Raw genomic sequence first — 15,923 nt, 5'->3', positions numbered from 1 at the left:
GATTTTTTTTTTTTTTGTCTGTATAAATCTACATAAATCAAATATTGCTATGAACAAAGGTTTAATATTGTAAGCAAAATGTACTACAGGTTCAAATCCTAAAAATAAATAAATAAATGTATAAAATGTATAAAAAGATTTGATTGGATAAACGAAACCTAGGGACAGCGAAACATAATGAGCTCTGAACCAGTGCCTGATGACTGGTGTCATTTTAACTGGAAATAGAGCGCCAAAGTCGGCTAAAATGACCGGCTTCCACGGCCTCCACAAAAGATCATGTGACCAGCATGCGCTCTGTATATTTTAAATCTATAGGTTGCACAGATTGGGACCTCTGCTGTTCAAACAGTGCAATTGCATTAGATGCATAATTAATAGAATGCAGATTTCCATGATGTGAATTGCACATTTCTGTGGTGCACATAGTCACGCCCCTAGTGCATTAATATAACACGTCTGACTGGACAGCCGGCACTGTATTGTGAGCTGTATTGATGCAGAAAATCACACCTATTGCTTTTTCAGTGCGTAAAACTGATCAAATGTGCCACAGTGAGTTGTCTGTTCTAGGTATATGTAGTTTCACATTAGAGTACAGGATGATGTGTCTCTGTCTCCCATAGGAGAGTGCTAAGATGCTCGAGCAGAACGTGGCCTTGTTCGGCTCCACTGTAGAAAGCCTCCTCTACAGATATGGAAAGGTAAATTTCTCCTATTGAAGCTCAATAAAAGGTCAGATCAATGTGTTTGTTTATTTGATCCTGCTAACTTTGCAGCTCCAGAAAATCTCTGGCCAGATTGCTCTTTCGGTTGCCCCTGCATATGACTTCCCTGTTCCATGCCTCACTCTTTCCTTGCATTTTGAAATTTTATGTGATCACTTCCTCTGCAGATTTTTCAAATGCTGCCAAAGAAAATAGTCTATTAGTTTAACATCCCAGAGTGTTGCTGGTTGCCATGAGGAGGTGCAGGGTAATCAGTGTGGGTCTGTTGAGTACTGTTGGGACCGCCTTGCTATTCCCTTATTTCCTGTTGCACTGAGGTAATGTGTGGCCTCATGTGTGAGACAGCTGTCCCGAGCTCTCCTCACCCTGTCTCCAATTCTTTCTTTTGTTTTTTTAAACGAAGGCGGCCATTCTCCTGAAATTGGCACTCTAGTCAGAAAGAGACATGATATTTCCGGGTGCTGTTCTTCTGGCTGATTTCATCCCTGATTATTTTCCTTTACATGTGAAGGAAACATTTAAAGCGATAAATCATCTCACTACAACACTCACATCTGCACTGTGCGAGTTCAGATTTCACAATGCGTGCGCTATGGATGTGGCGACTGAATGAATTCTTTTATTTCACACTTCCGTGCTGATAATTGCTTAGAAACTGTAACCTTAACCTTTTTTGCAATTGTTTGTTGCACTTACCTTTCACAATGAACGTTTCTCACGTCGGTCAATCGTGTACCATTCCGTGTGTTTTAGACTATAGTGGATGAGCAACTAGTGCTGAAAAGAGTGGCCGATACACTGATTAACCTGTATGCGATGACGGCAGTGCTGTCCCGCGCCAGCCGCTCCATCAGCATCGGCGTTCGCAACCACCAACACGAGGTAAATAATTCACCACCAACCAAAACTTCACATGAACACAAAACTTCACATGAACACAAAACTTCACATGAACAGAAAACACCACTAGGTTTCAAGTATTGAAATTCCATCAAGTGGATAAGAAATACACAAGTCCCCAACATGTACAAACATTCAGTGGGATATAAGTATAGCCAGCCTGTTTTAACCTGCATTTGCCTGGAGAACAGAACTAGGCTTAATGCACATCACTCTGGACATACAGAATATACATACAGAATACATGTTGTTTTTAGCAGCACTCCTCTAGAGCAGCCAACAGGGCATCGCTTTGCTTGTGCCGTGTGAATACACTGTTCGTGCGGTCCAGAGGGCCAATGGATGGAGTCAAAGAACACATCAGGAGCACTTACTAAGAACACACTGTAACAAGAAGAGATTTCCTTTTCCAAACAGCCAAAAATAACCTGACCAATAGAAGCTATTCGGTTTCGTGTAGCTAACGACGATGTCGGTGTGTGACAGCTGGCATAGCTCAACTATCAATTTGTAGTCCGCCAGCTAGTTAACAAGCCAATATGACTCTGTATAGAGTTCAAAATGAAATCACTGATGTTATCCTGCCAAGGGCAAAGGCATTCAGTTCTGGAAAAATCCGTTCCCACCACACCCTCCTTCTCTTGAGCTAAAAGTGGCCACTAGTGTAAAGTGTGTGATGTACACTTCAAGCCAAAAATGAAAAGACAGTGGAAAAAAAGAGGCCTGCTATCGATTGCTGTGAACTAGTACGATAGCTCTTATTAAGGAAAATGATAATAATGCCAGGGTGCACGGTGGCTTAGTGGTTAGCATGTTCGCCTCACACCTCCAGGGTCCGGGGTTTGAGTCCCGCTGATTGGCGTGTCCAAAGTGTCCGTAGTGTGTGAATGAGTGTGTGAGTGTGTATGTGATTGTGCCCGATGCTCCCTGGGATAGACTCCAGGTTCCCCATGACCCTGAAAAGGAGTAACCGGTAGAAGATGAATGGATGGATAATAATGCCATACTGGGATATCAGTTCATCCAATAGTTCTTTAGTTCTTATAGTGTGTGTTGATTTGGTTTATACTTACTACTTACACAGATTTTTTTTTTTATCAGTATTATTATTATTAAAGCAGCTATATTCTTCATACCTGCGCTTTAGTCTTTATGAAACACTCTCACAAGCAAGCGGTGTTAAAACTAATGTTATTTTATACAGTAACACTTTTTTTTTTTTTTTCTTCACTGGTTTAGGTGCTGCTCGCCAACACCTTCTGCAAGGACGCTTACTTCAAAAACAACTACTGGATGATTCAGCTGCAAAAAAGTGAGTACAGCACAAAACAGTAATTGAGACCAGGCCTGGTGCATTTTATAGCATCGTGAGACAAAGCTCCAGCATGTGGAATAGACTTTGGCACTTAAGCCTTCTACCATAAGTCACTCAGCTCTACATCGTCTCAAACGAATTGTTTCAGCTGCCTGAGACACCTTTAGTCACTTCTGCTGATTGGATTGTTGTTGTGTTTTTGTCAGTAATTAAAGTGTATTCATTCCAGATTCCCCAGAGAACAATGACGACAACATTAAGAAGATTGCCCAGGAAGTCCTGGAGAATCGGGCCTATATCTGCTCCCACCCTCTCGAAAGAACATACTGATGTGTAGTGCTTATATCAGTAGATGTCACTGTGCTGCATTCTGATTGGATGTTGGAGACATTGTGGATAATAAGTTTAGGTCATCCCCCCACCCCATACTTTATTACTAACGGTTAACTGTATATGCAATGTACCACCTTGATCTTATCAATAATGTAATGTAGTGTAAATACTGATTTCCATATTTTACAATACATAACACTGTTATTACATGAGCAGCACCGTGACAACATTGTTGGACTGGTTAATTATTATTATTATTTTTTTAATTAACAGGGGTGTTAAGATATGATGTAAGACGTCATAGAGCTTCATAATACACATGAGCTCTGAAGCGTGAAGCTGTGCCAGCCGTTTTACTTCATGTGCACAGCCACACTGTCGTGGGTCGTCGTTTCTATGACGTTTCGCTTGTGCCGGGTCTTAGCCCAATCTGTATACATCTTGGTGGTGTTCTGAGGTTTTTGAAAGACGTGCAAACTGTTCTCTTCATCTGTAAGTGGCAGGGCAGGTCGCTTGTGCTGAAAGGAGTGCGGCCTCCAGTAACGTCTGTTGAAAACAAAAAACCACTTTAGTTTATTCTTACTCTGTGAGCAAACAGTCTTGATGAACTCCGTGTGTGTGAGAGACAATTTTTTGAGTTGTTAGAGACTTCTCCTGGAAGTCAGTGCTCTAAAACAGAAGTTTATTTACTCAGGTCTTTACTCACCCAAACTGCGACTTGCTGTGTCCGCTAGCGTTTGTCTGTTTGTCCGACGAACGGATGTGTTCCGATTTTTCTTCCGTCTGTGTGTCAGTGTACGGTATGGGCTGAAAATACACACAGTGGTTCTACTGTTCTGTTTCTGACGTGTGACACTTCAAAGAAGCCTGTGTTCTTAGGTATACTAAATCAAACTACATAAATATAAAGAATTTTCATTGTATACATTTGCCTTTTATTTAAGATTCTCTAATCTTGTCCATTTTCGTGTTTTTAACATTCTCACTCGTTCATTGAACGGCCTTCCACTTGCTTACTCGTATCAACGTGTTATGTAGGAAGTGTTTGGTATGTAAAGCCCTACCAGTGATCCCCTCCATGCTCTCAGAGATAGCTTCATAGGCTCGTCCTTCAGTATATCGTGTAGTTTATCCAGGCCTGCTCTTTGCATATGGCACTTGAAGTCTGGGACTCGACCGCTACTTGCGGTCGCCTTATCGGGCAAGATTTTTCTCAGCCATCTGAAGTACTGAGCGTGTGCTGCTTGAAGCTGTTCCTGATGCAGAGTTTCTCCTAGAAGAATCCCAAAGAAAGCAGGGTGAAGGAACATCAGATATCTGCTGTTTCAACAACAACAAAAAAATCCAACCTGCTTATTTGTGTTGGTTTTGCTGAGATTTTTACCTGCGAGGTGAATAGTAATCGGGGGTATCGGACTAAAAACAGCGGGTGGTTTCCTGTAGAGCTCGAAGTCCTCGTGCCGTCTGCTCCACGGCCATGTGGTCCTGTTCAGGACAAGTATGTTCTCATGAAGAATGTTCTCTTTCCAGGGCTGTTCGTGGATAAAAAGGTGGGTCAGACTGTGTTACATGTTCAAATGTAAATTCGCATTCAGATAAGCTCTGTCATATAGATGAGATATTCCGGCAAAGTATTTCAGCCGATCTAACCGATCAAAAATGACTGTAACAGAAACACTCAATGTCTGAAAAACACGTTCCCGACCACGTGACTCCACATGCCGAAGTGTCCTTGGGCAAGACATTGAACCCTAAGTTGCTCCTGATGGGAAGCTAGCGCCTTGCATGCCAGCTCTGAAGCCGTGTGTGTGTGAGAGACACAACGTAAAGCGCTTTGTAGAACTGCTAAGGAAAGGAACAAGCAAGCGCTATTTAAGTGCAGACCAATAAAATGGCTGTAGTTTTGAAACATGAAGCAGCATTACTAATTATTAAACATCTTTTATGCCCTGAGCCATAAAATCACATGCAGTTATTTAAATTATTTCACCAAATGTAGCTCACCAAGAAGGGAAAGTGTTTTTGAAGACTTTTTACAGTCTGTTCTTTTTCACCTTCCCTCTCTGGTCTATTTAGTGACGTGACGACATGGCTTGTTTCAGAAAAAGTCCACAGTCTATGAAGGTGATTGGGCAAAGAAGTATCTGTTAATTCTCTAAAGCAGACGTTTAGTCTGTTCAGATTCCGTGGCGTTAGTCAAAAGTGCGGCCGTCGAGTGCCGGTGTGAAACGAAATATAACCAGGTCAAATTGAGATGTCTTATTTATAGCCATGAACTAATGGGTAAAAGGTAACTGTTGTCACCATTCATTCATGGCAGTTATTTATCCAGACATTTGTAAGCAAGAATTTTATGTATGTGAAACAAAAATTGAAATACACCTGCACTAGAGGCGATCATAAGACCTTCCTTTGTCATATGTTCTACAAGACGTATTTGTGCAGTTGGCCAATGTCCATTTGGGGACAATAAATCACACGTTCAGTGGATCAGATATAACCAGTGCCTTAGAGAAGCCTGGTCATCTGGTTAAACCCTTTACAGTTATCTATCAATCTGCATTAGCCATGTCACATTATAGGCAACCAAATACCTACTTAAGATCAGAGGTGGCATGGTATGAAAGCAGCATTAAAGCATCTGTATTCTTGCACAAGCACTCTGGAATGCCCATAAAACACAATTCTTGGAAGGAACACGGTGAGGATGGAACCTGAAACTCGTGGCGGTCGATCGTGAACAAGCCTGACTGTGACAGCACCTTTTTAAGCTCCTCCACCCGAGCCTCGTCTAGGTGTTTGGGGTGTTGGTTGGACTCCATGCTGTCCTTGAAATTAGGAGAGATGAAACCATCGCAGGTACGCCATGCAGCTCGAGACCTGGCCTCTGAGGCCTTACGCTCAGCGTCTACATCCACAGGGGCCACTGTGAAGGAGTGGTAGTGCTGGCTGTAGGTGAACCTCCGAGTTGGCTCCTAGAACAGATATACAGTAAGTTATGTGACTATTTAGTAGCACATTTCTAGCATTCCCACTTAAAGTGTGATTAGAATGTACTTATTCTGTATCACTGGCTTTATTTGGTCTCAAAACTCAGCTGATGAATCAGTGATTATAAAGAAAAGGTGTCTCTCAGGTGTCTTGTGTGCTTCTGTTCGCTTTCCCACTCTGACCTTTGCCATCTCCTTACGCAGGAGCTCTTCAGCGAGCCTGGTGCAGTTCACTGTCTGAATACTGTAGTTGTGGGCAGACTGACCATCGTCCAGTTTAGCTACAAACACGGTTTGCTTTAGCGTCTGTGAAACACTTGTTGCTCTGTGGATGTCCTCTATGTTGGCCTGAAATGTAGGCAATAAAAAGCATCGTTTTATTCCTTATTAAACATCACCTTTCTCCGTTATATTGTTATATGAACGATTAGTCATACCAGTATGAAGTTTTTTGTGTAAAGCCCTTGATTTGCTTGACTCTGATTCTGTTTCCATTCCAGATATTTTTTATTGAAGTTGTCGATGGGTGTGTACGTCCTCCTCTGTGACCCACGAGGATGCACAATAACATTGGCCTCGCTGCTGTCTGGCAATAATCTCTCCACTCCTCTGCTAGGAATAATTCCAAACTCATTCTTCAAGCTGTGCAGCATTTCAGCTGAAAGGAACAGGTTGTTTTGGACCACTTCTTCAAATGTACTCACTTGGAAGAGGTGATTTATTCTAAACCAGGAAGATCAAATCAAATCAACTAAACGTACAACAGATAATGAATCTGTAAACAGTTTACCCCTATTGGACGTACGTGAGAGTGTGTACTCTGTATTCGTTTGTACTTTTTGCTCATTTAAGTGCTACTTTACAAACATTTCTTTCCAAACATCCTATTGGTACCTCGAATAGTGAAGGCTACAGCAGGGGGAGGAGCTTTCTCTTATAGAGCCCCACTGTTATGGAACAGTCTTCCTATTAGTGTTCTGGACTCAGACACAGTCTCAGTGTTTAAGTCTAGGCTTAAAACGTATTTGTTTACTCAAGCCTACCCTGACTAGATTCTGTTCTACTTTCTCCCTCTCTCCTTTCGCCGAGCCCCACACGAATTTATGGAGATACTAGAGATCCAGATCCTTTCTGCCTCTGGATGGAGCTCAAATCTTCTCTAATTCCAGACTGCTGGGACTACGGCTGCTCTTAACGCCATACAGACTTCATATAAATCCATAATGAACTTTTTCACACTATCTGTTGTTACCCAGATGAGGACGGGTTCCCTTCTGAGTCGGGTTCCTCTCAAGGTTTCTTCCTCTTAAAACATCTTAGGGAGTTTTTCCTCGCCACCGTCGCCACTCAGTGGCTTGCTCAGTTGGGATAAATTCGCACCTTTAATATCTGTATACCGTGTTGATATTTCTGTAAAGCTGCTTTGAGACAATGTCTATTGTAAAAAGCGCTATACAGATAAAATTGAATTGAATTGAATGTCATGAGAAGGTTATCCGAAAGAAATGTTAGAAATGTACATCGTTGACAGTACGTTAGTCTCTACAATCATGCAGTCACCTAGCTAATATTCTCCATGTATTTCTAGTAATAGCTGTTCACACGTACTGATCAGCCATAACATTAAAACCACCTGTCTAATAGGGATGTGACCAATCTGGCGATTCGATTCTATATCGATTAATTATCAATATTTCGTTTAAAATATTAGTTTTGCAGATATCGAATCCATATTTTAATATAAATGCTGGTAACTGAAACCGTCCTACTTAGCGATATTACTGAAATACACGTTTACATGAACAGTGGGGCGCACACAGTTAGGTTTAATTGCTTTTTACTTTTACTTTGAGTAACAAACATTGTGACGGGAAATCATAAATATGTGCGCACGAGGTAAGCACGAACTGCACCCTGCGCATTACTGTAAAAAACATTGTAAATGTGCAACAGTGAAATTCATTACCAACTTGAAACGTTTCAAAACATGAACGATGGCGACATGTTCAGGATGAGAGGTGAATTACGGATCGTGTTCACGTCCTCTCAAGTAGAGCACACGCATTCATCGATATCGTTTCGTTAAATTGAAGATCGATTAAAATGGATATTTTTTACCCAGCCCTACTGTCTGATATTGGGTAGGTCCTCCTTGTGCTGTCAAAACAGCTCTGACCCGTCGAGGCATAAACTCCACAGGAACTCTGAAGGTGTGCGGTGTTCTCTGCACCAAAACGTTAGCAGCAGTTCCTTCAATCCTGTAAGTTGTAAGTTGGGGCCTCCATGGATCGGACTTGTTTGTTCAGCACATCCCACAGATGCTCGATCAGATTAAGGTCTAAGGAGTTTGGAGGCCCTTCGTCATATTCTGCAAACCATTCCTGATCATTATTTGCAGTGCGGCAGGGCGCATTATCCTGCTGAAAGAGTCCACTGCCGTTAGGTAATACCATTGCCATGAAGGTGTGTAAGTGCTTCTGGCAGTGGACAGGGGTCAGCATGGGCACTCTGACTGGTCTGCAGCTGTCTGTTCGCTTGCTGTCTAATATACCCCACCCCTTGACAGGTGACATTGTAATGAGTCAGTGGTTTTAATGTTATGGCTGATCAGGGTGGAGATCTAGATATATATGCGGTGTTTTTGTGTGTGTGTGTGGCTTTTCCAAACTGTACCGTAACATGGCTTGTAGGCAGTTGTAAGGGACTGTGTCTCTGATGTACATCAGGGGTTGTCTCATGATGGTCTCTAGTGGTTTGTAGAGATGAATTGGACTCAACCCAACATCCAGTGTGTCATAGAGCCTTTTTGAGAAGCTCAGACCGGAGTTATAAAGAACCGTGACGTGCTCCTCTACATCCTCAACCAACCTGTAAAAGAAATCATTCTAGCGACTCTTCAAAGGAATAGCTTCTGAGAATATTTACTTGATCCTAGCAGTGCTTGAAGCGGGCCAGTACTCACTCTTCTATAAGTTGTACTTTTGGGCGCCTTTTTTTTTTTCTTATAATAAGGTCTCAGTTTCCAATTTTAGCCATTCCTAGCCACAAAATTAGAATGACGAGCTAATAATAGCACTGTTCGTTTTCTACACACCCAAAATAAGTGTATAGAAAGTGTCATTGTGAGACGTCCGTTGATTCTACTCTTTATTTACGAACAAGTGGGGGAAAATAGACAACAAGCCACGTGTGACACAAGGGCTTGCATTTTACATGTGTCCAATGCACCTGTGTTAAATCAGCCAAAAATGATGGGTCTTTGAATGCTTGAACAGTTTGTCTTCTTAATCCTGTCTTCTTTATTAAAGTAATATTTGTATATTACAGACATTGGCTGTATCTTATTCCCCACAGAGCTTTACGATATCTTACCTTGTAGGTACAGTTTCCCAGAGCCTTTTGATGCCTTCATCTTTCAGTCCTTCCAGGACAAAAAGTTGTATCGACGTATCCAGGAAATGAAACCCGGTTAAAGCATTCAAATTTTTGTTTTCTCTTTCTATGGCATCCATTACATGATCCCGTAAGATTCTTTCGGCCGTTTCCTTATTATAGCAGTGTACTTGAAATGCCAGTGCGTTGATCCTTAAAATTTCAGACCTCAGTTTTTCCAGGAAAGCAATATTGTTGTATTTGAAAATGTAAATGATACGGCCAAATGGGCAATGCCCTTCAGTTTTGTCAGGGTCAGGACTGAGTGGATGTGCTATTTCAATCTGCACCTTGAGCTTGGAGTTTGCTTTGAGATAATGACCATTTGGCACAGCATTGTCCGTGGCATCCAGAGCACCTGCTGCCTCAGGCTCATTTCCCCCCCATTCATTGTTGTCGGTACCCAGCCTATCCACTGGATGGGAACCTCTTATAGGTAAGCTGAGTTTCAGACACCTGTGTCCTCTGAGGAGATCAGAAAAGTTTAGCTTGGCAATACCATATGGGTCACAGAGTTTCTTCATTTCCCTAGATAGGCTGTAGATTGTTTGCTTGGTAGAGACTAGAGCTGTGCTGGCTAATTTGTTATCAGTGGCCTCTGTGCCAAAAATCGCTGGATTATATGAAGGTTCTTCGGCTTTCCTGTCACGGTCATGAATTTCAATCTCTAACGGTGGACCCCTAAGGAACTCAAGCAGCTCTTCGGTGTTGAGGAGGCCAGTGAAGATTACATTCACATCTTTGAAATATAGGTTAGATCCATGACTCAGCCCTATGGTCCTGTGGGCAGGCATGTTGTGGAACTTGTACTGGCAGTAAACAGGCATGCACTTTTGCTGTAAATGCAAAAAGAATTGTGAATAACGCAACGCCAAATGTTCACAATACACACACAAGCCCTCCTTTTCCTTCCGAGCCACCCCAAAATACACAAAAAGGCTAGAATGTCTAAGTACTAGGTTGTGACAGATTGAATGGGTGGATGGTCGTGGTCTACAATTTGTTTCCTCTCCCCTCTACAGAATGTGGAGCATCACACTTTACTGAGATGCCAGAATGAGAAGAAAACTTTGCCATATATTACAAAAACAATGTTCTAATTAAAAAGGTTACCGATAAGTCTGTCAGATTTAGGGGGGGTTCAATAAAAATCGAAATACAGAAGCACAATCAATCAAAGAGAAAGTCTCATATAACTGACTACCTCAAGCTCATAGAAGGGAACAGGAGTAGATGGCAGAGAAGACGCAGACAAGATTGTGATGATCAGTGGGTTAAGCTCAGCCTTGAGTTCTCCAGATATAAGCGGCTGATCCAGAGTGATGCTGCACAAGCCCTTAAACACTCTTCCACTGCGGATCATCAAACAGTCTATCAGCGACGTCTCTCCTGCCACATGGACCAGTAAAATACATGGTTCACAATGGAAGAGGAATGGCATCATAAATTTAATATATGAATAAAAAATCAATCACATTAATGAGTAGTATCAAAAACTACAGAATTACAGTACTCCACATGCAACAACTGACCGTCAGTCGCCTTAAAAAAAGGTTTGAAAATTCTGCAGTTATTATTTATGAAATAGTGCAAATGGATAACCTTAATTGCTCGGTTTTAATTAAAAACCAAGCAATGGATTTCTTAATATGCACACTTTTTATATTGCTTTTTTTCCCCCCTCCCCCACTCTTATTAAACCATAGAAATTCTCCTGTTTTTAGATCTTTTAAAGATATTTTATTTATACATTGTTGAAATAATAATAGCATTGTGTAACAGCCTCCATCCTTCTCAGCCCCACAGTGAAAGTAACTCCATGGGATTTTGTCTGGCTTCACTTTATAGGGGAAAGGCTGAACTGTTTCCCAAGTAAAAAGCTTTCATCAGAGGCTCCTGCTGTGGCTCAGAGTGGGACACATCAAAAGCCGAGTGAGCAGTCGGCTGGTGCCGTTCCGCAGCCAATTAGAGGCCTTAGAAACCTGGGTTCTGTAGGACGACCGTTCTCCCAGATCCACCCCTACAGTGCACAGGAAGAGCAGAAGAGAAACCCCCCAAACACTCTCACACCATGTTACATAAACATACCGCTTGCTGACGGGAAACACATGGCTGAACTGGATAGTAGTGACGAATGCAGCTGATCAGCCTTCTGGCTGTAGAAAAGCTAGAAACTTGCAGCCGATGGCCCGTTCCTGAGTGTTTATTTCTTATACCTCACACAAACTTGACTTTATTCAGCCTTGACTTTACCTGCAAGTAAATATATGGCCTTGAGCTCAGCCGAGGCGACTCCGTTTTTGCGCGTGTCCTCCTCTGCTGTTCTCTCCTGAACAGTTTTATGAGCATGTTTCTTCTTAGACGCCACCAAGTTGCTGTTGTTCAGTGTGCCACTCTTTGTGGAAGCTGAATGGGGAAAATGACACAAATATTGATGATGTCCAATTGGGAGAGCAACAATTCAGGTTTAGGATTCACTAGGCTGAACGTCATGACTAGATAAGACATGTAACCACAGTGATTTGCATTTTGTTTATTACTTGTTTTTAAATCGATGCACATACAGCTTGTTGTGGTGTCCTTGGATCGCTTGGAACAGTGATCTAATGATCTTTTCTGTGCTGAATTCGACAATGCCATGTCCTTTCCTCGATCCGCAGCGGCTTCAGACTTGATGCCTTTTGGATCGGTAGTTTCAGGATTCTCTTTCTCACCGACTCCACCCGTCTTCATAGTGGGCATTTTGGGATCATCTGTAAAGTTTACAAAAGAGAATCATGGTCTACCGCTGTAGCCTCGTCTGCAGCCACTGTTAAAAATGATGCTGCATGTTTCTACCTGTGTCACACATGAGCTTTGGAGGTCGTTTGTAGTCCGTTGATATGACATCTTTTTGGCGCTTTTTGGAAGTTGTAATCTTTGGGTTCTGCTTCTCATAAAGAGCTCGCAACTTATACACCATACCCTTTATGCCACCTTAGGAAACATTTGGTGAGACATTACCCTAGCATTTCCTGAGGTTTCATGTCATCAAGCCGTTTTAATTACAGAGCAACCCTAAAATGAATGATACGTTTAGAGCTGAAGTCACAGAAGTGATGAATAATTACCTGCACTTTCCGGTTCACGGTCCAGGCTAGCACCTACCACCACACAATTTACATGATGAGTCAGTTTCTTGTGTAAGAAATGTTTACAAAATGCATTTACTGTAAATGCATTGACATTGAGTACACTTAAATACCACACAGTAATTTCAACCATACTCTAGTGTATTATGCTTACAATAAACTACTAATGCACTTAAACTGCAGTGGACATTGTGCAATGTATTCTTTTTCATCTATATGTTAGTATGTGGAGTGGTCCACCATTAACAAGTTGCTTATTAACATTGGCTCTTAGAGTTCAATACACATTGACGAAATCCTGTTTAGAAAAGTAGCCAGGTTATATAAACGTACTTGAAACTCTTTTGTAAACATTTGTCGGAGTTGTGAGCACACTTCTCTGGTCTGGATCCTCCACTCTCCTTCCCTGTGGATATCTGAAGGCTTTGGGTCTGTCAAATTTTACTTTAGGAGACACTCTTTCCTTGGTGTCCCAGAGCCTGAAGGTTACTTTATGTGATGCCATCTTCATAAGCAGCTCTCTTGTCACACTGAGCTTCACAGGCTGAGACCAGCCCAGCCAAAGGTGATCACCCTCCTGCCATGTCTTCAGCACCTACATACAGACAAGAAAAGTATCAGGCATTTGGTGTGTACAAAACAAAAAAATGCTGAGTACTAACGCTGTATCCAGATGCATATAAAGCATCGAGTTTGTTCTGAATAGAATGTGTGCGCAGAACATATAGAAGCCTAGATTTGGCCGACTCCTAGCATGCGTGCATATTTTACTGTCCTATATATCCCACAACATCCCTTCTAACAAGGAATGGCTAATATTTGCCATGGTTTCTTCAAGCATACATTATGGTTAGTGACCATTAGCATATATAAGTAACCTGGAAATGTCTTTGAAGGCCGTCCCAAACCATTTTCTTACAGCTGTGTATAAAGTGAGTGTACAAAATGAAAGCAAATCTAGTTTCTTACCTTTGTCTCATTATCCATGTACACCTTTGCTACCGAACCAAACATAACCAGGTCTACTTTGAATGGCTTACTATCCTCAGGTAGGAGATTGTACTCTATGTGGTAATAGGCCTGCGCTTTGGGTGCCTCTATAATACAATTAGGCTGGACTTTCTTGAGTTGCCTCTCTTTCTCTGCGGCCATAACTGGATCATCTCCAGAACCTTGATGCCAGAAAAGACAACATTTTCTGAGCACAAATGGCTGCAGAACACACTGCAAATGTATTTGATAATGTCTACATGAATAGGCCTTAGTATAGGATGACACAGGGAAGGGACGCATATACTATATAACAGTGAATTTCAACCATCAGAATCAGTCTTAATTTTGACTACTGTAAACACTGTCTGCAATAAAAGACAAAAACTCCCTGCACCTCTCGGCACAGCCAACACCATGTTAACTGTGCATGTGACCGTGTAACTGGAGTCAGCGTCGCACCATGAGTGGGTGTGGCTAATATGTGGGCGGGTCCTTGCTGGCTCAATGCGGACAGAATTGTCACCAGCGTTATTCCCGTCGTGTGTTTCTCCTTCGTCAGAAGACTGACAGTAATCATCACTATTGCTTCTCATCAGGTCCAGTGAGGTGGACCTGTTGGAGGCATCAGGTTCCATCTTGTCCACAGAATGTTTTTCCTACTTTAGTGAAGCAGAAGAATAGTTACTATGTAAACTTGGCAAAAGCCAAACAAAGAAAAAAGTGTACATAGCACAAATGCCATGAATTGAATCATATACATATATGACTCATATAACATGAATCATAAAAGACCACGGTATGAATCATATAACACATTAGCATATAAGCAAATCCTATAATGTATTAGAAGCAAATGTCACAAGTAATCAGTGTGTCTTTGAACACATATATGAACTCAAGTTGGCACCAGGTCCTCAAAAGTCGTTGCATGGATTCAATGGTCAAGATTCTTGCATATTCTCTCAAGCTCATATTCCCATGTGTCCTGTCTATCCATCCATCCTCTACCGCTTATCCTTTTCAGGGTCACGGGGAACCTGGAGCCTATCCCAGGGAGCATGGGGAACAAGGCGGGGTACACCCTGGACAGGGTGCCAATCCATCGCAGGGCACAATCACATACACACTCACACACCCATTCATACACTACGGACACTTTGGACACGCCGATCAGCCTACCATGCATGTGTTTGGACTGGGGGAGGAAACCGGAGTACCACTACGCCACTGTGCGCCCCATGTCCTGTCTAGTTATATTCAAATGATACATATGAATTATGAATATGAATTCAAGTTCTATTCAAAAGTCTGGTCCTATTATCTCGTACTAACCGGCTGACCAAATGTGAACATATATCCAGATCTATAAATTCCAAATACTTCCTTCTTAAAACTTTCCAAATACGGATTTAAAGCCACGCCCACATTTTCATATATGACCTCAACACACATCTGTAGCCTGCAATCTCTACAAACATGTGTAATCAATTCCACAACATATCATTAATCTTCAGGTTGTTGTATTATTCCTTTTTATTTACATACATGTAAATGTAAATGACACCCAGAACCAAACAGCCAACCATGACTCCTACACCCATGCTATAGAATATTTACAACAAAGAACAGAAAACTTTACCTCAGCTCCTGACTGTAGTTATCGACACTCTGACTGTTATTAAGGGTGTGCTACAACTTTAATCCTTCACTGGGTTTCTACACCCCGTTTAGTGCTCGAGTTCAAAAGCCGAACAGACGCTTCTGTTACAGAGTAGCGCTATGTTGCCTAGGCAACCGGGCTCGCGCGCACAGGAACTGTCACTCAGGCAGACTAGGCTAGTTATTTCCCATCACACTGCATTGAACTGAACAGGGAAATACTATCAGTGCTTTTTATGACATTTCACCTGGGGAACAGGTTTAAACGCAGCACAGATTTGTTTGTTTGTTTGTTGGAGCCATGACAGTGTTCGGAACAGCACTTTGTCTGGATTTAATAAAACTGCATTCACATTCAGGTTTGCATAACCTGACCAGTCAGTTATACTTAGAGCTATTCTAACTCTTAGGGCTGATTCTCATTGAACCCCAGTGCAGTGGC

At 42.0% G+C, this 15,923-nt stretch overlaps 2 protein-coding genes across 4 annotated transcripts in view; one reads left to right on the top strand and one right to left on the bottom strand.

The window, feature by feature from the left end:
• Positions 1-3,503, top strand: part of acad9 (acyl-CoA dehydrogenase family, member 9) — a 15,932-nt gene extending 12,429 nt beyond the window's left edge. Inside the window, exons 15-18 of the mRNA XM_017450491.3 lie at positions 627-704; positions 1,482-1,610; positions 2,868-2,940; positions 3,173-3,503. Coding sequence (XP_017305980.1) covers positions 627-704; positions 1,482-1,610; positions 2,868-2,940; positions 3,173-3,273 — 381 coding nt within the window. The 3' untranslated portion in view covers positions 3,274-3,503. The remainder of the gene's footprint in view (positions 1-626; positions 705-1,481; positions 1,611-2,867; positions 2,941-3,172) is intronic.
• On the bottom strand, positions 3,253-15,923 carry cfap92 (cilia and flagella associated protein 92 (putative)). 3 transcript variants are annotated; one of them, XM_017450484.3, is made up of 18 exons: positions 15,462-15,923; positions 14,217-14,481; positions 13,799-14,001; positions 13,163-13,424; positions 12,809-12,841; positions 12,537-12,674; positions 12,239-12,451; positions 11,952-12,104; positions 10,903-11,087; positions 9,639-10,534; positions 8,940-9,134; positions 6,704-6,989; positions 6,450-6,614; positions 6,039-6,251; positions 4,661-4,808; positions 4,341-4,549; positions 3,983-4,083; positions 3,253-3,822 (listed from the first exon to the last, which is right to left on the bottom strand). In XM_017450484.3, the coding sequence occupies exons 2-18, from the start codon at positions 14,455-14,457 to the stop codon at positions 3,630-3,632; spliced, it is 3,834 nt and encodes a 1,277-aa protein (XP_017305973.1). In that variant the 5' UTR covers positions 14,458-14,481; positions 15,462-15,923; the 3' UTR covers positions 3,253-3,629. The 3 variants fall into 3 exon arrangements, with proteins under 3 accessions (XP_017305973.1, XP_017305974.1, XP_053530025.1); XM_017450485.3 differs by having other exon boundaries at positions 14,217-14,478; XM_053674050.1 differs by having other exon boundaries at positions 12,263-12,451; positions 14,217-14,478; positions 15,462-15,921.

This window comes from Ictalurus punctatus, chromosome 21 (genome assembly GCF_001660625.3).
Source record: "Ictalurus punctatus breed USDA103 chromosome 21, Coco_2.0, whole genome shotgun sequence".
In the NCBI taxonomy this organism is placed as follows: Eukaryota; Metazoa; Chordata; class Actinopteri; order Siluriformes; family Ictaluridae; genus Ictalurus; species Ictalurus punctatus.
The sequence above is the reverse complement of the archived record's forward strand: the minus strand, read 5'-3'. Positions and strand labels throughout refer to the sequence as shown.